General features: G+C 44.2%; 1 protein-coding gene and 1 long non-coding RNA gene across 2 annotated transcripts; one reads left to right on the forward strand and one right to left on the reverse strand.

Annotated features, from left to right (window-relative positions):
• The first annotated feature begins 333 nt into the window (after nucleotides 1-333).
• MSRB2 (methionine sulfoxide reductase B2) lies at nucleotides 334-21,971 on the forward strand. Its single transcript, XM_060006210.1, has 5 exons — nucleotides 334-503; nucleotides 9,435-9,535; nucleotides 14,790-14,866; nucleotides 20,174-20,321; nucleotides 21,206-21,971. The coding sequence occupies exons 1-5, from the start codon at nucleotides 386-388 to the stop codon at nucleotides 21,308-21,310; spliced, it is 549 nt and encodes a 182-aa protein (XP_059862193.1). The 5' UTR covers nucleotides 334-385; the 3' UTR covers nucleotides 21,311-21,971.
• On the reverse strand, nucleotides 6,192-10,227 carry LOC132421080 (uncharacterized). Its single transcript, XR_009518497.1, has 3 exons — nucleotides 10,172-10,227; nucleotides 9,804-9,943; nucleotides 6,192-6,279 (listed from the first exon to the last, which is right to left on the reverse strand). It is a non-coding gene; the product is annotated as an uncharacterized lncRNA (long non-coding RNA).
• Nucleotides 21,972-24,325: the final 2,354 nt, after the last annotated feature.

Raw genomic sequence — 24,325 nt, forward strand, 5'->3', positions numbered from 1 at the left:
GGGAGAGGGCGTGGGGAGTAGAGTGGGAATGGGTGCTGTGGGGTGGGACCAGGGGAAAAGCCTGCAAGGGGAGAGGCAGGTTTGGGGGAGCAGCGCAGGGAGGTAAGCGGTACATGGGCCGAGGGGGCCAAAGAAGGCCAAGGGGAGACGGTAGGGGCAGGAGCAAGAAGCGGTTAGGAGAAGGAAAGCGGAAAGGGCAAGAGTGGGGTAAGCAGCATAGCGCGGTGCGATGCTTGGAGACCGGACAGGATGGGAGGTGGGAGGAGGCGGGGCGGAGCGGAGCATCGAAGACGTGGCCGGGTCCTGCGGGCGTGGGCGGGCCCTGCGGGCGTGGGCGGGTCCTGCGGCCTGGGCCCCGCAGGGTCGCAGGGTCGTGTACAGCGTCATGGCGCGCTTCCTCTGCGCGCTTAGGAGCCTTCCCTTTCGAGAAGTGCCCGGGTGGGCGGTCCGGGGCCGAGCGGACCGGGGCGGTCTCGGCGCGAGTACCGGACCTGAGGACGCAGGTAGGACGCGGGCCTTGCAGGCCCCGCCGCCACTTCCCAGCTTTCGGTTTCCCTTCACTTGCCAGGACTTGGGAGCCCGACAGCTGGTTCTGGACCTGGCGCTTACTTTCTCGGAAAGCTCCTTCGGGACGCCCCTGCCCGCCCACCTCCTTCCTTCTGCGACAGCTGGTTGTATATTATTAGGGTCGGGGGGGGGGTCACTGAACCCTATGAGGATTTGTGTAAAGCTACAGATCTTCTCTCCAAACGTGCACACACTTTTTTTTTTGCATAAAATGTTACGCTCTAGAGCCGGGCCTCAAGGTGTTGGGTCAGCAGCCCACCCCGCGCGCTCTCTGCTGCAGTGGCTCCTGCTCTGTTACACTGTCCACCTTCTCCAGTTATGTATGCTGCTTTTCGCGTCTGAGAAGCAGGCGGTTCAGACTTTGCATGCCTGTGGATCTGCTCCCTGACCTGCTCTATTTCTGTGTTTCCAGGACCCAGGGAAACGTGTGGACTAATACCATACCTCCTTTAACCTGATAACCATCGTTAGTCAATGGCTGTGATACAAACTAGGGAAAAGTGTGTCTTGTTTTCTACAAAACGCCTTTGGCTGCTCTGTGGGACTGGGGCACGTTTACATTTCATCCTTTAGTACGGAATCACTTGTGGAGACATGCGTTAGCTGGCACTGTATTTCAGGCCTATTTCAGGGGAATCTAGTGCCTCGTGTACATTGGCTTTATGGGCAGATGCCTAGCCATCCAGTCTCTGAATCCATTTGTTGTGTCCACTGAAGACATTTAAAGCTACATATCTGTGCTGAAAATGTACCCAGTCACTTGGAATGCTTTTTATCCCTTGAAGTTTTCAAAATGCTGTGTTAAATAAATAAAAGCCCTGGCAGTGTGCAGTGGGAGCTGATCCAACATGACTTGGGGCCATGGCCTTCAGAACCTCTTGGTGTCTCTAGTCAGCCAATCTGATTATTTGTTCTGTGCCTACTGTGTGCCAAGCATTGGTTTCCTGAGAACCACAGGTGATGGAAACATCACAGCTGTGGGCTGGAGCTCTTCTCATTCCCGTTTATAGGGTGGTGGTTTCAGCAGAAATTTGTCCCGTGTTTGTACTTGGTGCTGTCAAAAACAGCCTAATGAATTGCCCTGGAATCTGAGGTTCTTCAGCAACGTTAAAATTTGGCCAGGGCTTCCCTGGTGGCACAGTGGTTGAGAGTCCGCCTGCCGATGCAGGGGACACGGGTTCGTGCCCTGGTCCGGGAAGATCCCACATGCCGCGGAGCCGCTAGGTCCGTGAGCCATGGCTGCTGAGCCTGCACGTCCGGAGCCTGTGCTCCGCAACGGGAGAGGCCACAACAGTGAGAGGCCCGCGTACCACAAAAAAAAAAAAAAAAAAAATTAGATTGCAGGCTTCTCTGGTAGCGCAGTGGTTAAGAATCCATCTGCCAATGCAGGGGACACGGTTCAAGCCCTGGTCCGGGAAGATCCCACATGCCGCGGAGCAACTTAAGCCTGTGCACCACAACTACTGAGCGTGCGCTCTGGAGCCTGTGTGCCACAACTACTGAAGCCTGTGCGCCTAGAGCCCCTGCTCTGCAACAAAAGAAGCCACTGCAATGAGAAGGTCGCGCACCGCAGCAAAGAGTAGCCCCCGCTCGCTGAAACTAGAGAAAGCCCATGCACAGCAACAAAGACCCAATGCAGCCAAAAAAAAAAAAAAAAAAAAGATTAGATTGGATTTAATTAGGTAAATGAACTTTGTTATTAATAGTAAGCTGGTACAAAACTGGAATTAGGTTTTCTTTCTCCCTGTTAAGAGAACAAAATTTTTCAGGAATATTGAGGTGCTTTTCATAACAGTAAGTTTCTTTCTCAAGCTAACTTCGAGTATTCCAAAGGGCCCCTAGACATCTCAGAAGAAATATTAAAGTAACTAGGATTATTTAGTATGTTAAATTATATGGAAAACATACGATAACTTTCAGATCATACTGCTGAACTGGGTAAGAAATTTGAAGAATTCTAGTGGAAAGCTACTGTTTTGCTTTCAACCACATTTTTGACCCCAGTGCTTGGGATGGAAAAAATTGCCTAGTTATCACAGAGTATAATGACTTATGAGGTGTGTCACTGCTGGCTTTAAGTTTACTGCTAAAAGCACATGTACAATGCTTGTGTGATAATTGGCTATAAGTGATAAAATGTATAGCCTATAAAATGTTTCCCCATCGGCAAACCTCTGTACTTGTTTATGTCTCACTAGTCCTCCCCACAACGTGGATAACTAGGCCAATATATAAACAAGGCCCCAAGTCCACAACACAGGGTTGAATGCAGCTGCACTTTTAACCTTTCCATTTTTTATGTAATTATAACTAATGCTTACTGTATGCCTACTAAGCACCAATATTGTGATAAAACATTTTTAGGTTTTTCATTTATTCTGTAAAACAACCCTACCATTATCACTATCCTTACAGAAGAAAAAAACAGGCTTCAGCGTACCAAGTTCAAGACGTGCCCAAAGACACAGGGTCAGTGATTGACACTGTCGACTCTGAAACCTCCTTAACCACAGAACTATTACCTGCCCATCATTCTCAGTGGTTGCCTACTAGTTGTTGAATTGAACTTTCATGGTTTACTTAAGCATTCCTTAACTGATGGATGTTTGGGTTAGAGCCAGTTTCTAGTTCTTAAGAGTAGTTCTGTTAAAGACATCTGTGCACATATAACTTTGTTCTTCTTTAGAATTATTTCCTTAGAAGGAATTCCCAGGAGGGGGTGTCTGATAAGTTAGCAGTTCCTGTATTGGTGTCTGGCCAAATTTTTTTTTTTTTTTTTTTTTGCGGTACGCGGGCCTCTTACTGTTGTGGCCTCTCCCGTTGCGGAGCACAGGCTCCGGACGTGAACTGTTATTGAACTGTTATACCAGCATTTACTGATTGGCAAACTTAAGAACATATTCCATAACCTCTAAAAACTTACATTTTTCTCATAGCATAATTTCTCTTTAATGTGGTACAAGATGTGTGTTTAATAAACCCAAACATCTTTTGAAGTTTTACTATTTAACCCAAGGCTGAAGTCTCAGGCAAAGTGGGCTGTGTTTGTATTTCAAGGACATGATAAGAGTTAACATCAAGCTTTCTCCTATGCATATTTTGGTTCTCTCAGGGTCAGAATTCTGAAAACAGTATTCTATCAAGCCAGCTTTCTCTAACTGCATATGCAAAAAGAATCGGTTTTGGAATTTCAAAAGAGTTTCATCTTATCCATTCTTTTCTAAAGTATAAAGAATACTGTTGTCATATATTGTTTAAAAAATTATCTTCCTTTTTTTTAGTCGTAATCTCATAGCTAAAATTTTTCTAATGAATTGAACCTGACCTTACCATTTTACAAAAGACAGCAAAGATACCAATCACACAAATGAAATACACACTCACATACCAGAAGACACAACTGTCACAATCCTCCAAGACAGTGACCCATGTGGCGTCCCAAACACTTCCCCAACACAAAGGGTCCTTGACAGTAGACACACGTCAGAACCAACTGGCAAAATGCCCAAATGACACACTCAGTGCTCACAAACAGCCCTCAATGTCAGACACGTCAGAACCAATTGGCAAAATACGCAGATAGCACTTCGTGCTCAAAAGAGAAGTCTGGCCGGCTGCATACCCGTGGACTTACTCGGTCATGGAGCTCGTCAGTTTGTCCAGCATGTTTCCGTTCCACCAAGGAAAATCGTACGCTGACAGCCAGTGCCGAGCAGGGGAGAAACAGGGAGGATCCCCCAAACACATGGTTTCGGCAGCTGCTAGGAGCGTCCCCCCAAAACCCCCTTCCCGGGGCCAGCGAGCCTCGAGCAGCGGCTCCTCACAGCCGTCCCGGCGCGTCATCATGGCGGCTCAGCTCGGGGAAAACCCCGGGAGCAGATATCGCGAGAGTCCAGCAGCCCCAGGTTGGGAGCCAGAAACTGTAACCGAAAATGGGGTCAGGCTCGCCGCTCTAAAGCCAATAAAGAGGCCAGGTTGGTGGGAAGGAAAGTTTGCTTTATTTCAGAGGCCGGCAGCCTGGCGGGGGAGGGGGCAGAGGCCTGTCCAAAGGCCGACTCCCCGCACTGACAATCAGTGGGCAAGAGCTTTTATAGATGCGGGGAGGGGGCTACACGCAGAAACAGCGCAGTCAGCTCTGACAGTCATCTTGACGTTGGTCATCGGTGGTCTGATCAGCGTCATCTTGATTGTTTTAAGTGCAGTTAATGTTCAGTTCCAGGGTCAATTTGTTCCATTTCTTTAAGGCCAGCTCTCAGAATTGTGACTGCTTATGTCGTGGCTATAGCCTGGTCATCATGTAACTTCTTCCACCTTGTGGGGTTTCAGTATCTGTAAGACAACTCACAGGGTATGGCTCAGAATATTACCTATAGCCCTTGAGGAGGAACTAAAAGTCCTTGACTTTGCTTAATGACTAACCTATTATTATTTGGTCTTGTTGGACTGCTTTCCTTTGTTTCTGCATTTTCTCACTTCTCTGATTAAACTTATTCTTTGGCTAAAGTTTTTCCACAGACAAAAGGCAGCCTGAGGACACGGGGGGCAAGCACCATAGGGTCCTGCTCCATTTCACTAGGACACTGCATTCTTGTGGTTTCCTTCCCACCTCTCTGCTTGTCCCCATTTCTTCAACGTGTATATTGCGGAGAGCCTGAGGGTCCAGCCCTCAGGCCTCTCTCTCTGTTCTGTCTACACTCACTGACTTGGGGATCTTCCAGTCCAAGATAAATAACATCTAAAGGCTGAGGAGTCACAAAGTTATATTTTCATCCTAGACCTCTCTTGGAACTCTAAATCCATATATCCAACTGCCTAGTTGACATCTCCACTTGAATATCTGATTGGCATTTTTAAAGTTAACAAATTCAAAACCAAGTTCCCAAACCTACTCCTCCTATAGTCTTCCCCCATCTTTCAGAGCCCAGAAGCTGTGGAGTATGACCCTTGGCCCTTTGCTTTCTCTTACCTCCACATCTGACCCATCAGCAGATCCCCCGGCTCTACCATCAGACTGTGTCCAGCGTCTCGCTACTTAGCCACTCTCCTGCTGCCACCCTGATCCAGGTTTCCACCTCTCAGCCAGATTAAAGTAGCCTCTGTAATGGTTCCCCTGCTTCAGACTTCACCCTGCTTCAAATATTTTTTTAGTATATCTACCACTGATCCTTTTAAAATATGATAGATCATGTCATGCCTCAGCTAACCTTCCAATGACTTCCAGACTCACTCAGAACATAAGCCAGTATCCTTACAATAGTCTTCAGGGCCCTAAATGATCTGGCCCCCACCATCTGTCTGCTGCCACTTCTACTAACCTTCCCTGCTGACTCCACCTCCATTGCTCTGGCCTCCTTGCTGTTCATCAGATGCGCCAGCCACACCCAGCCTGGTGCTTCTCTTGCCTGCAGTGCGCTTCTTCTAGGTATTCATGTTGTGTGTTTGTTCATTTCCTTCAACTCTTTGCTGAAATGTCGCCTTCTTAATAAGGCCTTCCCTCATTATTTTAAATTGTGTGTGTGCATACGCACACATAAATACGTACACAAACATCCTCACACTCTCTAATATCCTTTGTGATTTTTGAAAAAATCATCTAAAGTTTTACATTCTTAGTTACTTTACCTCAACTCCATAAGGGCGGTGACTCTTGTCTGTTTTCTTTACGTCTGTATCCCCAGCATCTAGAATAGTGTCTGGCATATAGTAGGTGCTCTATAAATATGACCAAATGAATGAAGAAATGAATATCAAATGCCAAGGCACTGATAAATAGGGGTACACTGAACAAAGACACAGTTTTTTCAGACTTTCAGCTTCTAGTTGAATGAGACATCCAGACAAATTAACCTGCGATTGTCGTGTCTATCATGGAAGCACTGAGGGCCGTGAGAACCCAGAGGAGGAGCTTGCAACCCAGACTTAGGGGGTCGGGGAATATTTCTTGAAGAAGATAACATGTAAACTGAGATCAGAGATTGGAGACTTCGGTTTCTGTCCTGGCACGTAAGGATCTTAGAAGTCTTCACTCCATCTTAACAACAAGTAAAAAGATAAACAAACTATGATGTCTTCTGGGGGAACTCAGAGGACCACAGTTGAGAGGGCCTGCAGCATAGTAGAAGGGAGAAGTTGGAAGTGGTAAGCAGGGCCAACCATGAAGAGCCTTGGAAGTCACATCAAGGAGTTTGGAATTTATCTTGAGGGTATTATGTCACGTTGAACAGTTTTGGGCAGTGAGGAAAAAGAAGTGGTTGGAATAGGGGAGGGCATACAAATTAGAAAAAAATCTGTAATATTCTGTGCTGGAGGTAATGGTGGCCTGATCCAAGGTAGTTGCAGAGGGGTGAGAATGAGCAGGTCCTAGAGTTATTTAGGAAGTAGAACCAACGGGCTTGGTGCAAGGGCAAGGGAAGAGGCATGGATGGTGGCCTGGCTTTCTGGTTTGAAACATGGAGTTGATGAGCTGGAGCACATGAGAGGAGGACCAGATTTGGGTTGGGGTGGAGGAGATACATGAAATTCTTTTGTTTGGGATGGGCTTAGTGGAGATATCCAGGTGTGGGTTGTGTATGGATCCAGTACTCAGCAGAGAGATCTAGGATGGAGGGAAAAAACAGGTTGGGAGTCTCATCATGTAGATGGTACTTTAAGGATAAAATCTCCCAGGGTGGGAGAGGGGGTGTGGGGGAATGATAGAAGAAAGCCTAAGACAGACAGACTCCTCTAAAGAACACCAGTATTCAAGGATGGCTAGAGGAAGGGGAGCTGAGAAAGGTTGCTGAGAGGGAGGAACTGGAGAGACGGGAGGATTTGGTGTCATGCAAGCTGAGGGAGTAGACTATACCAGGAAGAGAGACTGTCTAGTGTCACTTCTATGGAGAAGTAGATGGGATGAGGATGAAGTGTTCCTGGGTGTCCCTAAGAAGTCCTGGTGAGCTCTCCGAGAGCAGACTCAGTGCAGCTCGTCCCACCCAGAGGCACATGATGTCAGCTGGCCCCGCTGTCAGTGATGCTAACCTTGCTTACTTGGTTGAGGGGGTGATTTCTAGACTTTTCCATTGTAAAGGTACATTTTCTTACTTGTAAAATTGATAATTTGAGGGATCATATTTTGAAAATGTGTAACTATTCCATTCTTCAACAGTCTTTTCACCCAAGGGTTTTAGAATTCCCTGATGATTCTTGCTTGAATCCGTCTATTATTTTAGTGATTGCAAAAATGGTGATTTTAAAAATTTCATCATTCCTTCTCCCTTTGTTACTTGGCATTCTGCATAATAACTCTGAAAGTCACTAAGCAGTAATAATGATCACATGAATACATTTTGCTTTGCTCCCCAGGAGCTGAGTTCCTGAAAAATTTGTGTGTAACTGAGCAGTATTTCCATAGGAGTATTTCAGAGGTATATTTCCATTGGAAAAAAAAAATCCCCATGGCCTTATAAAAAGTATTTAAGAAAGGACACCTTCTAATATATTTAACAGATAAAAACCCTTAAATAAAATGTAGACAACCATAGCAGTCAATAATATATAATACTGAAAATACCATATTGTGCAGTGTTATGAACTCGTGATGAAGATACAAGTCTTCTCTTGCTGAAAGATTATTTACGACTTTCTTTTTTGTAACCAAAAATGAAATTCAGCTACGATCTTCTGACATGTTTGTTATGTGGGTGGTGACATCACAGGTAGTTAACATTTCATCTTCAGTGCTGTGGTCAAGTTACTAACCCTTTGGGCCTTATTTTCTCCTTTGTAAGTTGAGGTGTAAGCAGATGATAAGGTCCTCTCATATTCTTAACGTTGGATGATTAAAACGTTTGGATGATTAAAACGTTTATTTATTATAATATACATTAGGCTTCCTACTTCTCTTTGGTTAAAGTTACTATGTTTACACTCACTGGAAAAAAAAAGTTGTAAAAAAGAGGCTGAAGGGAGCAGAAGAAAGGAAGACAAAAGTGGAAAAAAACCATGAAGCATGATAATAGATTATGGTAGGTCTCAGTTTCCCGTTCAGGAGTATGTGCTATAGGAGTCTCTTATTTTTTCCACACAAAAGAATTTTTAATAAGACCTCCCTTGACAAACAAAATCAGAGATATCTTTATAAACTAGCAAGGAGGAGGGGTTTAATAACCCACTGGCTCCACGATCTTTTCTCTCCAATCACTCAGCTACTCCCAGCTGTATCCTGACAGGAAACACTCCTTTGAACGTAGTAATAGAAGAAAGATGAATTTCTCCCCTTAGTAACCCAAGGAGAATTTATTCTACCTTATTTCGTATTTCAGGTGCCTCTTATCTTCTGTGCCCCAGCAGGACTGGAAAACTGGCTCTCTACTTATTACTCATTTCTTATTAAACTAATGAGTCAGTTACAGTATTTTGTACCTGAGCTTTCTGGTCTCTGTGAAGAACGAAGGGGTGGAAGGGGGAGGGGAAGGGATGGCGTGTTTTGCTGGGAGATGGTGCACTTTAGTAGAGAGGCTAGGGAAGAAAAGGTCATTGTGCTTTACTGGTTTTTTTCCAAGCAAAATATATTTTAATAATATAGAAAATATAAAAGTCCTTAACTTGATCACAGACATCATTTGAAAGTCAGTAGCACCCACCTTATAATTTGCAATTTGTCGACCATTGCTATTAAAGTAAATACTCTTATACAGTAGTAATTTTGAGATCCCGAACAATGCAATGAAATATGAAAAACAATTAAAAATATAAATATTTGTAGTAAAGGCATGACTCTAATTCTTTGGGTAAATAACTAAATTTTCTTAGACAAATCCAAGGAAGTCAACCTCAGCATTCTGGGCCTTGCTGTTTTAATTTTTTTTAATCCCTATTTAACGACACAGGGTCCCTTACAAAGTGGAAGCCAGTTCTCTCCAAGAGTGAGTGGCAGAAGAAGCTGACTCCAGAGCAGTTCCATGTCACGAGAGAAAAAGGGACGGAACCGGTAAGCTACACCGACTGACAGTTTCTGAGTAGATGTGTTGGGGGCAGGGCAGGACAGGTTGGAATCTATCTCGCTACGAAACCTAACTCATCATCTGCTCTGCGAATCTGGTGCCTTTCATTGCTCTCCTTCTTCGGCCATGAATATCTATCCAGTTGTGCAAACCAGAATCCTTCCTCTGGACACACTGCCCTCCGTCGTCGCCTCGCCCACCCATTCTGCCTCCTACAGAACCTTCCCATCCTCGGCTTCCCTCCGCTGCTCTCACCTGCAGGCTGGTCCAGGCTCCCCGCAGCCCTGGCTTGCGTGCATTTGCCTCCAGCTGCCCTCCTCACAGCTGCCATTCTCTTTTGGAAACAGATCTGACCACATCACCCCTGCTCGAAATTCTTCAGTGGCTTCCCACTGCTTTCAAAGTAAAGAGAAAAGTTGAAAAGTGGCTAATGTGGCCCTAAAGGCTCTGGCCCCTACCTCCACCCCCTGTCCTCAGATCTGGCCACATCTCCCCCTGGTCGCTGCACTCCGGCCACACTATCCTCTTTCAGCTCTCAGACCCTGGGCTTCCCCTCCATTCGGGCCTTTACACCCTGTGTCCTCCCCCACCACCAACACCCCGACCCACCCATTCACACATACCTTTCAGCTCTCAGCCCCACTCTCACTCCCACAGGGAAGCCTTTCCTCAGCCCCGATGGGTTTGCTTTTACCAGTACTTTCTCTTCTTAGCACTTGCCATCCTTGGTATATACCCCAGCACATAGCATGGTGCCTGCAGATAACAGGCGCTCAAAAAATAAACCATGGTGACTGTCACATGACTGCAGGCCATAAGAACACATTATTGAAGCCGCCTTCAGTAATCTCAGCTTTCTTTCATTTCCTGAGAGAACAGCCCTCAGTGGTTCCTCATTATAGTATGTACCGTGTTTACTGTGCTGCATTTCCCAACAAGTAGTCTGTCTTAGTCCCAAATATGACCACTGGAATATAGTTATTGAACCAGGTTATTAGATATTTTCATTGGTGAAGCAGACCCCACGGAGTGGACCACAGTGCAGCGGTTTCAAAAGCTGTAGAATATTTATATCTTTGAATTGAGCAGTCCCTGCAAAATTCAGGTAAGCTGTCCATGTGCTATGACCGTGTAACCGTGGTCTCACCCTCAACTTCGCCACCGATGCTAAAGCCGTTAGACAGGCCAGCAGATCCCAATAGATTCTGGTGAAATACTGGTATTTTTGAAAACTTCCTGTGGGTGGGATTTTAATAAAGGCTTCACTGGGAAAGAGACTACATTAGCCATAGTGCAGATAGCACAGGGGAGCCACACGTGATTCCCTGTGCAGTTGTGTGCATTCCCATAGCACTGTAAGCCGGCCCTATTCTGAGGGACAGAGCCACGCAGGGTGTGGAGCTGGAGACGGCAGCCTGGAGATGAGCTGCCAGATGTTTAGGAGAATAAATATGTGGGATTTTCAAATAAATGGTATAATATACTCCGTGCATTTGGCCCTTTGACAAAATGAGCATCATCTATTATTTTAAGTAATGTTATAAATCCCTTTCAGTTGATCCATTTCCACAGTTAACTTTTTAGAACGTTGCAGAACTATAAGCCTTAGTTAGCTCCATGAGGGTAAGGAAAGAGAAGTAAAACGCCTCAGCTTTCTATTTGGTGACTCAAAATTAAAATTCAGTTGCGCATGCTTTTTATTGGGCAGCAGTAATTTGCTAGCACTCTGCTAGGTACGACGAAGGGGTTTACAGCCTGGTCAAGCGATAACTAAAAGTCAAATATCAATAGAAGGTAGGTTTTATGCAGGTCATCCTTTGCCTTCCAGATCTGCTATCCACATGCCTCCCTCTGCTCTGAGTTCTGGGAAGACTAACCAGCTCCCTTGCCCTCTGACTCCTGATTGGGTTGGCCCCTGGGAGATGCCAGCAAGATCAGAGGGCACAGTGGAGAAACAGGCATCCAGGGTCCCCCTAGGACTGTGTTCCTCCCATGCAGGTTGCAGCTTCTGCAGGCAGCCCTCCCCTCCAGCTGCAGCCTCACGGGTCCTGCCCACTCTGTGTCCCGCAGGCCAGTAGCGTGTTCTCAGTCACTGGCCCGGGGGTGCTTCACCTTCCCTGTTGGTCTCCATCGGCCCTGTCCCCACCTTTGTAAATAGTGCTGTGTGATATTATCTGCAAATCATTCCTTTTGAGTGTGTCATCTGTTTCCAACAGGTATGTATTCATAGTATGGAAAAGATAAAAGAAGAGAGAACTCACATTGGTGCAGACAGACTGTGTTAGCACGGGCTGCTGTAGCAGGATGCCACCGACTGGGCTGCTTAAACAACAAACATTCATTTCTCAGGGTTCTGGAGGCTGAGAAATCCCAGATCAAGGTGCCAGCCAATTCAGTTCCTGATAAGGACTCTCTTCCTAGTTTGCAGATGGCCACCTTCTTGCCATGTCCTCACGTGGTGGAGAAAGAGGTCATCTCTCTCGTGTCTCTTCTTATAAGGGCACTAATCGCATTCTTGAGGGCTCCACCCTCATGTCCTCATCACCTCCCAAAGGCCCCACCCCCTAACACCATCACATTGTGGGTCAGGGCTTAAACTTGAATTTGGTGGGGGCAGTACACAAATACTCAGTCCTTAGGACAGACTTTGAAAACCCAGGGGAAGGTGTATCTTGAAAGTCATGACATCTCTGACTCTGACAGTCACGCATTTCAGTTCTCTCTTCTAAATAATTCTTGAATCTATTCTAGTCTTTTTATTTCCACTGCTCCTGCCACAGTTAAATCTAGGCTTGAACTGGTGGCCGTTTGACTGTCCTTTGCCTCCAGTGTCTTCCTGCCCCAACTCCAATCCATTCTTCATGTGCATGTCAAGTACTCCTTCTGTTGATAAAAACCAGCTCTGATCGTGTGCACACCCACTTTAAAAGTTTCCAACGGCTTTCCATTTTCAGTGGGATGGCACGAAAACTCTTTAGCGTGGTCTGACAAAGCCACTATGATCTGGCCCTCCCCACCTTTGCAGCAACCTTTTCTCCCTTCTCCACCTTGCCCTGTTCTGTCACGTGGGCCCAGCCCAGGCTGCTTGTCTGTCTGAAATACTCTTCCATTTCTTCATCTGATTAACTCTTACTTATCCTTCAGAACTCAGTTTAGTGTCTTGGCATTTCCTGTAATAAACACCAATCAGCCATGCAATGAAAAATAATGACAGAAGATGAAAGAAAAAGAAAACCCTGATCTCAGACATCTCAGGCGTTACCTGGTCCAGAAAGCCTTGGTGAAAACTCCCCTAGTAGTAAAGGGCCTAGTGCTATCCTCACTCCCTACTAACCTCTCCATCAGAGCTCCTGTCTTGTGGTGTGACAGCTGCCAGCTCACGTGTCTCTTCCCAATTTGGTAGCAGATTCCAAGTGCAGGAACTGTGGGTTGGTTTGGTTTCATTTTGTTTTTCCATCTCTGCAGTCTTAGTACCCAGTCCAGCACTGGATACACACTAGGTCTTCAAGGAAATACTGGAATGAACAAGCGAGAAGCCCTAAATAAGTGATAGGCCTTGTATAAAACTGGGGAGGAAGGGTGAGAGGGCAGACAGAGGAAATCAGGTAAGGAGGCGGAGGAGAGATGTCATTTCATAAAATACATCAGCTAAGGATTCTTTTATGTTTGATTTTTTTTCTTTAACTTACTGTGCTATCAGTTCCCCGTCACTTCCTCTGCCCAACTGTCCCTGCAATGACAGAATTATATTTTGAATATTATCAGGCTGTCCCGATCGCATGAGTAGGCTTCTCTAGATCACCTTCAGGTCTAGGTAGCCCTTTGGCATGTGTGCCTCATCAGCCCAGGTGGGGGGGATGCGAAACTTCCTTTTCATTCCAGATGCCCATTCATGCCAGCGTTGGGTACAGGCCTTCGAGGGGACGGGCCAGAAAAAGACCAGCTCACCACCGTTCGGATGTCTGCAGCCAAGTTCAGGGTTTTTAAAGAGGGAAAACATCCAAGTGTGCTGAGATGGTGGGCTCAGTAGGCTAATTTGAAATTGTCCATTATGCAGCTCCCTGAAAATGTGCTGTTAATCCTACCACGAGGAGTGTGAATGTTTGACCTGTGGACTTGTCGAGGTAGGACAAGGGGGACCAAGGGGGCTGCTCGTTTCCTGAGTCAGCGCTGGGACTCAGTGACCCACCCTGTGCCTCAGCTTCTCTCCATAAAATGGGACAGTGCCTGCCACTAGCCACTGCTTGTAGATTTTCACACTAGGCTTGTTCAAGAGTTTCTTTTTCTTTTTCTTTTGCGGTACGTGGGCCTCTCACTGTTGTGGCCTCTCCCATTACGGAGCACAGGCTCCGGACGCGCAGGCTCAGCGGCCATGGCTCACGGGCCCAGCCGCTCTGCGGCATGTGGGAATCTTCCCGGACCAGGGCACGAACCCCTGTCCCCTGCATCGGCAGGCGGACTCTCAACCACTGCGCCACCAGGGAAGCCCAAGAGTTTCTTTTTTTTAACATTCCTTTGACAGGAGATGACGAAAGGAACTGGGCAAAAATAGTCTTTTTTTTTTTTTTTCAAACAATGAGATCAGTTTACAAAATAACATTAAAAAAAATTAGTCTTGGCTCATTCATTGCCTCAAGTCTCCTTGTGTTCCTCTCGGAACCTGCAAACTCCTAAGCCACAATTAACGTGGTAATTTCATCTAAGTAGTAACTTAGGCCCTGGGAGAATCTAGCTCATTATTTAGCATTTATTAAGTATGCAGTGTCCTAAACACCACGTGAAGCATATTAAAGGCACAAGCTAATCTCACTGAGCTTTGCTTTTTATATACCTATATCCTGTCTTTAATTGGAGATTTCAAAGTGTTTTAGACAGTGGACTAGATTCCTGTTGTATTAATAACTCTTTTGAAATGGTGACCAAGATCTTACACAATCCAGAGGTGCGGTTCTCTTGCTTTTTCACAGGCTTTGATGTTCTTGGGTGAAACATGCTATATAAATACAAAGCATTATTAATGTCATAATTTGAATATTTGGCACAATAAAGCCCGGTCGTAAACAAGCCTGTAGGCTTCTTCACTGGGCGTGTTGTAATTTTCTCTCCAGTGATATTTGCACTTTGTCAGATTAGTACAAAAATTCCTTTATTGGGAGACTTAATCTTGGATTTGGATCTGCTGTATTGTGTCCTGCTGGCGTTATGAGAAACCTGAAGGTGATGTATCTCATTTACTTTCAGCCTTTCAGTGGGATCTACCTGAACAACAAGGAATCAGGAATGTATCACTGTGTGTGCTGTGACAGCCCGCTTTTCAGGTGAGATAAAGATCAAAAGGTACCGAAGGAGAGTAAGCCTCTAAATTCATACAGCTCTGCTTTCTGGGGCCATGATGTTTTTAATTGCCCTTCTCATTTGGCCTGGTTGCTATAAGGAGGGCTGTTCATTTAAGATTCTTGCCTATCTGATTATTTCTAGTGTTTAGAGCATTAACTTCTTAGCCTATATTCTTTCTTTCTGTATCCCCAAGAAACAGCTAAAAACAAAACAAACTTGGTGGGCACCTTACGATAAAGCTATTAGAGTTTTTTTCCTGGGAAAGTATTTAAATAAATCTAAACCATAATGGTATTTGCTTGGCCATGTGATTAAAACTGTATCTCTCCCAGGGAGAAATGGGTTTATAATTTAATTTAGGAAATGTAGAATTTTATGAGGATAGATTCCCCACAGTGCTTGACGGTAGTGAATACCATGCTCTCTTCTATGTAGCTAAAAGTAAATTTAATTGTCCCTTGATTTCAAAGCCTCTTTTAAGTCGATCAGGATCTGAAATCTCTCAACAAAGGCTTTTTTGTTTAGACATGCAGGAAACAGTCTAAAAAAAGTAGATTCGATGAAGAAGAAAGGAAAACATCTTTGAAGTCCTGTTTTTCAGAACTTCAAAGATGTTTTCCTTTCTTTTGCATCAACCCTAAATTGGTTTAGACTAAAATATAAATCAAGCCAGCTCTGTGAATCTTCCATCAGGCAGTGCTTCATTATGTGCCTTGGGCTTTGAGCAGACCTGGGCTTTCCTAGGCTGCTAATGTGGGCTGAATTTGGAAAGCCAGACCCCGCCTGCAAGGATGAGGAACAATTAGGATTGATTTTCCTTCACGCTTACGGAAGGGCAGACCTTTGTCCGGATTCATTCACTCTGTCGGTGGCTGGTGAGGAGATAGAGATGGCAGTCAGGGGAATTCCCTGGCAGTCCAGTGGTTAGGACTCCTTGCTCTCACTGCCAAGGGCCCGGGTTCAATCCCTGGTCGGGGAGCTAAGATCCCACAAGCCTTGCGGCACGGCAAATAAATAAATAAATAAATAATAAAATAAATCTTTAAAAAAAAAAGAAAGATGGCAGTCAGGCTGAGATGGCCTGGGGGAAGCTAGGAACAGTAAAATGGATGCATATTTCTGAACCATTAGTTATTCTTTGACCTTTGGTTCTATTAAAAGGGAGAAGTGGGACCTTGAGATGGCCACTCTGCTTTTAGCCAAAGAACCGTGTTGTAAAAGTATAAAGCACGGCCTTGTGACTGTGTAGTAAACAGCCAGATGTTCTGTTTCCATCTTTTGACTGTGAAGGCAAAAGATGTGAGGTCATCTTTCAAGAGCATGTTCCTTCCTACATCTGAGTCTTTGTTTTCAACTTCATTCATTCAACTTCACAGGCTCCGGACGCACAGACTCAGCAGCCATGGCTCACGGGCCCAGCCGCTCCGCGGCATGTGGGATCTTCCCAGACCGGGGCACGAACCCGCGTCCCCTGCATCGGCAGGCGGACTCTCAACCACTGCGCCACCAGGGAAGCCCTCCATTTTCATTTCTTAAGGACTTTTGAGTTTGTTCCATTTTTTTCCTCCCACTGCTGCTGCTGCTGCAGCTGAGACTGAAAAATAAGAATATATTCATAAGAATCTTTTACGTTCCAGAACGTACTCTTCTTAAAGATGCATTTATTTATAGGAGAGACAGTGTAGTACAGTGGTTAAGTCTGTAGATGTACATCCTGGCTTCACTGCTGTGTGACCTCAGGCAAGTTTCTTAACCTCTCTGTGCCTCAGTTTCCCCACCTGTAACATGAGCATGCTAGTAGTACTGAATTCATAAAGTTGTTGGGAGGATTAACTGAGTTATGAGTTAATACATGTGAAAGCACCAGAGCAATGCCTCACACATGCCAAGCACTGGATACATGTTAGCAATGAGACATTCTTAGAGACAGATCCTTCTTAGGGCCATATACATGAATGTGTCTCTGATAATGAGGAACTCTTGAGAATTTTTTCTAATTAATGAGAATCTATAAATGAAGACTATATTCCTGACAGCGCTTCCCATTCAGGAGGGTGGATAGCTGTAGGGATTCTTGTTTGACCTCTCATTTTCCCTCTCTCTCTGTCCCTAGTCTCCAGCCTCAGTAATAGACAGCAGGAGTAGAAAAGAAAGAAACATTCCTTCAAATGCTTGTACAGAGTCAAAACCAGGTGAAAAGTCAACCAAAACTAAACAGTTAAGGAATCAAGTGGATGAGGGATCACTGTCTCCTGGCTGCTGGGCTCCTTGCTGCCTGCACACTTCCCTTCAGGCCAAACCAGTATGGTGCACATTCTGGGGGAGATAACTCAGAGACATTTAGTCCAGGGTTTCCAAGTCAAGAGCGCTCTAGGGGTTTTATCACTCCCCTGGGGACTCCAGGCTGTTGCTTCCTTAACCTTGGAATTTTGTGACTTTGCCCCTCCCCTGCTTCCTCTATTCCCCTCCCTTCTCCTCCCCCTGCCCCCCCAACACTGATTCTGAAAGTGTTTATTAAAATCTACTGTGAGATCACATGTTTCATGGTCATAAATCTTAGAATAGAAGGAAACTGAGAGCCTGATGTTAGTTCCCTTTTTACAGAATATCCTGACATCCTAGGTGTTAATAGGAACTTAGTAACATTGTTAACCTTTTGTGATCTCCCATTCCTTCAAAGGAATGGAAATTCTCCTACCATGAGGGTTGTCAGTTATCACCAAGTGCCTCTGCTGCTGTTTGGGGGGCTGTGGAATTTCCAGAAACTAAGATAAAAACAAAGCAAATAAACATATAACAAAACTAAACAAAAGAAGCACCTCTAAGAGTACATGACTAAAGATGGTCCAGAATGGTTTTAGCTTCTCAAGGGAGGGCCTTACAGTCTGCTAATCATTTAAATATGTATGTTGGAATTTCTAATTCACCTTAATATTTAAGTTTTCACTCTTAAATGATACATGATGGGCCTCTCATATTACCTGGTAAAATCTCCCGATTCTGTTAATTGCATCAATAAAACTTTTATTGTTTCCCATCAAATGTTTTAAATGAGTTTTTATTAGTCTTAGATTCATTCATTAAAAAAAGTATTATATTCATAATTCTCCATCAAAATTCCTTTAATGATCACTAGTTTATATATAATGTTCAGTGTGGAAAAGCTATGATTAAAAGATACTTAAAGTGTTTTTCCCTGGACCAAAGTAGCTCGGATGAATATTTTTGAACCCTTGGAAAACAAAAAGGGTTGCAGAGAACCCAATCTGAATGTGCAGACACTTCTCATTGGACCCACAGCTGCTCAAATTTCATGGATACCTGTTACTACTACTAATAATGATATTTAAAAAATAATAGCTACTGACTTAAGTACCACGTGTCTGACACTATGCTAAAAACAGTAAAGTAGAAAGCATCTCGGTTAATCCTCTCAGTAACCCCAGGAAATAACAATGCCATCATGATTCTGAAGATCAGGACACAGAGGCTTTACAAGATTAAATAACTTGCCAAGGTTGCATAGACATAACAGACAGAGCCTGGCTTCACACCCGAGTCTCTCAGAAGTCAACCTCAGAGCTATACCTGAGTTCCTGGGATCATTTCAGGGCTCTTCGAGGTGCTCCCTTTTGCAACTGCGTATCCGCGAGACCACATCCTCTTCCTACACTTCAGTCGAAACAGCACTGCAGCAGACTGAATGCACGAGCATATATAGTCAATTGTCATTTTTTTTAAGCTAGACATTAAAGAGATTTACAAAGTTATAAAACAGTGCAACTCTTCCCACTAAATGTTTGTTTCAGTTTCGAAAATAGAATTATTGTTGTAAAAATAGGTTATGTTAGCATGTAATGAATTTATTATTTTTAAAAATAATTTAATGCATATATATTTTTTAAATTCTCACTTGTAATTTCTAATTTGTTAAGTATCGATAGACAAAACTCATGTAAACAAAAGTTCTCAGAGATCCTCAGTAATTCTGTAGTACAGAGGGGTCCCAAGACCAGAACGTTTGAGTCTCTGTCTTGCACTAGACTCTTTCTGCTGGGGTTCATGCTCTAAACTGAGCTTCCTTCTGTGCTCCTAGTCTAGGGATTTGATTATTTGCCACTTTTCCCCCCTCTTTACTCAGTTTTTGGTGTTTTGGGGGTTTTTTTTTGAAGAATTTACAATTCATTTCTTGTCTCTCCTCCTCAGATAGAGAGAGCCATTTCCCTGCCCTTTAAAATGTTTTCCTAGTGTGATTTAAGGAGTCGTCTTTCAAAGCACTTAGAGTGAGTCTCTGATGAGTAGATTTGCCTGTTGCCCTCCTCCTCTTGCCGGCTTCTCTGCCACCACCATCACCCACCCCCAGCATCATTCGTCCCTGTGGCGCTTCCCCGGGAAGGTCACTGCCCTGCGGTGATGACTCTGGGTGCCCAGGCTTATCTATCACCACTTGCCCCACAGCACAGCTCCTTAAACCCTCAGAGCATCTCTATAACGTAGATATGATTATCCGCATGTTACAGATGAGAAAACTAGGCTTGGAGAGAATAAGCAGCCTGTCCAATCTCACACAGCTAAGAAGCGACAGAGGCAGCTCCTGAACCCCTGAAGGCAGTCAGGCTTTGAATTTCGATAACCCGAAGTTCCGGTGGCTGAAGACGGCTGTTTCATCAGTTCTCATGCTTCTCTGATACACTAAACTCACAATGCCCTCCTTCGACCACTATTATTTCATTTCGATTTCCCCCTTTCCTACGTTTAGAACACAGGGATTTGATCTGTTTCCTAACGTGCAGCAGTTCACAAAGCTCCTCATGTTTTTAGTCCTTGAGAGGGATGCCTTCGACATCAAAGGAACAAGAAATCTTTGACCTGATGAGACGGCGTCTTTTTTTTTTTTTTTTTTTGTGGTACGCGGGCCTCTCACTGCTGTGGCCTCTCCCGTTGGGGAGCACAGGCTCTGGACACGCAGGCTGAGCGGCCATGGCTCACGGGCCCAGCCGCTCCGCGGTATGTGGGATCCTCCCAGACCGGGGCACGAACCCATGTCCCCTGCATTGGCAGGCGGACTCTCAACCACTGCGCCACCAGGGAAGCCCGAGATGGCGTCTTTAATAGTGGAGATGCAGTGGGCAGATTCCTGTGGAACCAGTGGTTCACAGAACTGGCCTTGGGGTCTGGCAGAGGAGAAGGGAATCGAATCGTGCTTGGAAGAAAAATGATTCGGGGCATAAAATGCTCTTTGTATGGTAATAGCCTTCACAGCTGTAATGTCATGATGTCTAACACAGCTCTGAGAAAAAGTACTGCTCGGGCACTGGATGGCCTTCGTTTTCTGAGGCTCAGGGGACGTCTGGCTCTGATGAGAGTAACACAGGGATCCTGCGACGTGTGGACACCTCGTTGGGACCAGCTCGCACAGAGGTCATCTGCAAGCAGGTGGGTGTCTTTGTTTTCTCTGATTGGCTTTCCCCAATGCCGCCCCAAATGCCACAGAGAGCTCGCTTGTCCTTGCATATCTGGTGTTATGGCCAGGAGCACTTTTGTCATGGAAGCACCTTGGGTTTCTCCCGTGCTGCTGGTCCCTATCTCCCATCACTCTGGGCACTGCAGACCCAAGAAGGAGCCTTTCCTGGTTCAAGCCTTGCAGAGATGGGAGCAGAGCAAGGATCTGAAAGAGAGAGCTGGCCCTTTACATTCTGTTGCACAGAGACAATCAGCAGGAAGGCCAAGCATAGCTGGCGTCCCTATGCCCCCTCTCACTCTGCAGCGTGTCAGCAACTGGCGGAGCAGCGCTGCAGGTGACACCAGCGCGATATTTCTCCTGTGAGCTTGGTAGGAGACAGTGGCTTAAATCCAGACAGCATATTCACTTTGATATCCTTGGGTGCTCAAATGTTCTGGTTTCGTAAGCAGATAAATGTAGCTTAGTCTTGTCTTCAATAAAAAACAATAATAATACACTGGCTACAAGATTACCGAGTACTCACCCAGGAACTGTTAGCGCTTTAAATGTTTCGTATCAATGAATCATCACAACATCTCTATTACGTAGGTATAATTATCATCCCCATTTTATAGATGAGTAAATCAAGGCCAAAGTTAAATCACTTGCTCACATTCTCACTGATAAAGGAGAGAGACATTCACCACTACTGTGCTCTGCATCCTTTCATTTCTTAATCAAATTCTGGTATAATCGACTTTTTCCCCACACCAGTGTCAAAAACTCGAGTGGGGCGGCCATGTGGGATTCATGTGTCTGGTTTTACGTAAAGAGCCTTGTCCCAGTTGAGGAATGACAGAGGCTTCTCTCCTTGCAGTGCAAAGCTCACCTTGGCCATGTGTTTCCTGATGGACCTGGGCCTACTGGTCAGAGGTTTTGCATCAACAGTGTGGCACTCAAGTTCAAACCAAGCAAACACTGACTACCTCCAAGAGTCCCCTTCCCTCGCCACTCCCTCATTTCCAAACTCAATTTTCATAATTTATGTGAGTAGCTAGTTTTATTACCTACTAAACCAGGCTAAGTTTGCTGCTATCACCAAGCAACTCACACCTTCTCTAACTTACTACCTGGAGTCAGCCAACCCTGGCTCTGGCTTTGATTGGAATTTCACAAAATGACAGAGGGGCAACCATTTCCATTAAATCGACTTCAGTGGGCTTTGCTTGGACCAGAGGGCATGACTCTTTGGGGACATTTGGAGGCTGATGGACAAACCAAAGAATTCCTACAAAACCACCCTGAACGTTCCATTGCAGTTAAGTTCTTCATGGACATATATAGGTGAGAGATCAAGTGAAAAGAGGAAAGAAAATATGGGGTTAGACTAATTCACAGTCCCAGCATGGAAAGAAGCAACGAGGAGGAGGGTTGTGGATGAGCTGTGCTTTGGGGGATCCACGGGATGCACGATATTTTTTTCAAAACTTTAGACTGTCTTGAACTTTCCAGTTCCAGCTTCTCTACGGGCAACTTAAGTTTCGATGGGAGTTTGCTAGATTTCAGTGATGACGAATACAAGTGGCTACAAAGTTAAACTTTAATTTAGTTCAAATAAAATATTTACTAAAATCTGTTTGCTTTTTGTCTAAGTCTGTGAATTTGCTCTTTTATAAAAATGACTAAACCAAATGCCAAAAAATAATTAGGTCATGTGGTAGTAGGTGTTTGGTTACACCAATGCTGATAGCAACTCAAGTGTTTTTTTTACACATTGAGAGTCTTGAATAATTTGTTACTGAAAGTGTTTAAATCATTTTCTTTGAGACTTTATGGACAGAAAGGAGACTTAAGTATTCTATTTTTATTACTGAGTTATGCATTATGAACTCTTCTTCTAGTGCTTACCCTGGAAATCACAACATCCATCCTTAACTTATTACAGTCATACTAAAATTATTAATTTTTTCTACTTTTCCAAGAATGTTAACCTTAGAACACTTTAACTTCATTAACATTCTCCCATATTTTGTGTTACTATTGTCATGTATTTAATTTAATTTTATACACATATAAACCCCACAAATCATTGTTAGTGTATATGTTGATATTCATTTATCTTTACCTACATATTTGCTGTTTCTTTTGCTCTTCATTTCTTCCTGAAATCCCATGTTTCCTTGTGGGATTTTTTTTTCTTCTGCTTGAAGAACTCTTTTGCTTTTAGTGCATGATTTTTCATGGTGAATCTTCTCAGTTTCTATTGGTAAGAAAATGTATTTATTCGCCTTTCATTTTTTTTAAGCTTTATTGAGGTACAATTGATATATTTAAAAATTGCACATATTTAATGTATACCTTTGGGTCTCCTTTTATTTTTGAAGAATCCTTTTCCCTGGACGTAGAATTCTAATTTGGAGAAATTTTATTTGGACATTTTACAGTTTCATTCAATTGTCTTATGGCTTCTATAGTTTCTCCTGAGAAATCAGCTGTCAGTGCAATTGTTGCTCCTCTGAAGGTAATGTGTTCCCCTCCCCCACAACTGTTTTTATGATTTTCTCTTTTTATTTGATTTTCAGCAGTTTGTAATGTGCCCTGGTGTGGTTGTCTTTGTATTTATTGTGCTTGGGGTTCACAGAGCTCTTTGAATCTTAGGTTGATACTTTCATCAGTTTTGTTATTACCTCTTTCTTTTTCTCCCTAGACTCTCTCCTTTTGAATTACACAAATTTTAGACCATTAATTGCATCCCACGTATCTCTAAGGCTCTTTTCTGTATCTTCCCGTTCTTTTAAATATCTGTATTTCTATGTGGATATTTTCTGTCAACCTCTTCTCTAATTTACTAGCCTTATCCTTTTGCTTGTCTAGTCTGCTGTTAAACACATCTTATGCATTCTTAATTTTAAGTGTTGTACTTTTGTAGTCCTAAAATAACCATTTGATTCTTTTTTATGGATTCCAGTTCTCTGTTAAAGTTCTCCGTCTTCAACAGGCAAAAAGAAAATTCTATGAGGCCTTTCCTCCTGAAACAGTTTGAACTTTTAATCTCTGCTCACAAAACTGATGAAAAACAGTGCTCTGCATTTCAGAGGCTTTCCACTTAGGGTTTTAGCACCCTGACCTACACAGATCCCATATTCATCTAATGTGCTAAGATGAAAACTAGCCATTTACTTAGGGTCCCCAGTCTCTGTTATAAATGCTCTGCTCATTTCTGTGTCCCCTAGTAGATGCCCTTTGTGGGTGCAAAGCCTAAATTCTCAGGCTCTTGGCAGAGTTTAGAATTGGCAAATGATCCCAGGATAAAAGGAGCTCTGTGGGGTTCTTCCCTCTCTGGAGTTGTGGCAGACAGAATAATGGCTCCCCAGAGATGTCCATATCCTAATCCCCAGACCTGTAAATACATTACTTTCATGGTAAAAGGGTCTTTGCAGATGTGAATGAATTAAAGACCTTGATACAGGGAGATAGATTATCCTGGATTCTCTGGATGGGTCCATTCTAACCACATGAGTCTTTAGAAGTAAACCTTTCCTGGCTGGGGTCAGGGAGAGATGTGATGATGGAAGAAGGGTCGGAGAGATGCCACATTGCTGGCTTTGAAGATGCAAGTAGGTAGGACCATGAGCCCAAGAATGTGAATAGCTTCTAGGAGCTGGAAAAGGCAAGAAAATGGATTCTCCCCTAGAGCCTCAGAAAGGAACACAGCCCTGCCGACATCTTCTTTATCCCAGCGAGACTCTTCTCAGACTTCCATGTGACCGCAAGGTAATAAATGTTGTCTTAAGCCACCCAGATTGTGGTTGGTTGTTCACAGCAGCAATAGAAAACTAGTACAGGAACCTTAGCCCCTTTATTTCTTGTTACCTCAGAACCTTTCTGTTGTCTACAGAGATAATAATTTGTAATTACTTAATAATTTATAAATTAATAAATGTAACACATATTTATAAATTAATAAATAATTTCTGTATTTTGCCTAGCTCTCGTT

The sequence above is a fragment of the Delphinus delphis genome, chromosome 2 (assembly GCF_949987515.2).
Source record: "Delphinus delphis chromosome 2, mDelDel1.2, whole genome shotgun sequence".
Taxonomy (NCBI): Eukaryota; Metazoa; Chordata; class Mammalia; order Artiodactyla; family Delphinidae; genus Delphinus; species Delphinus delphis.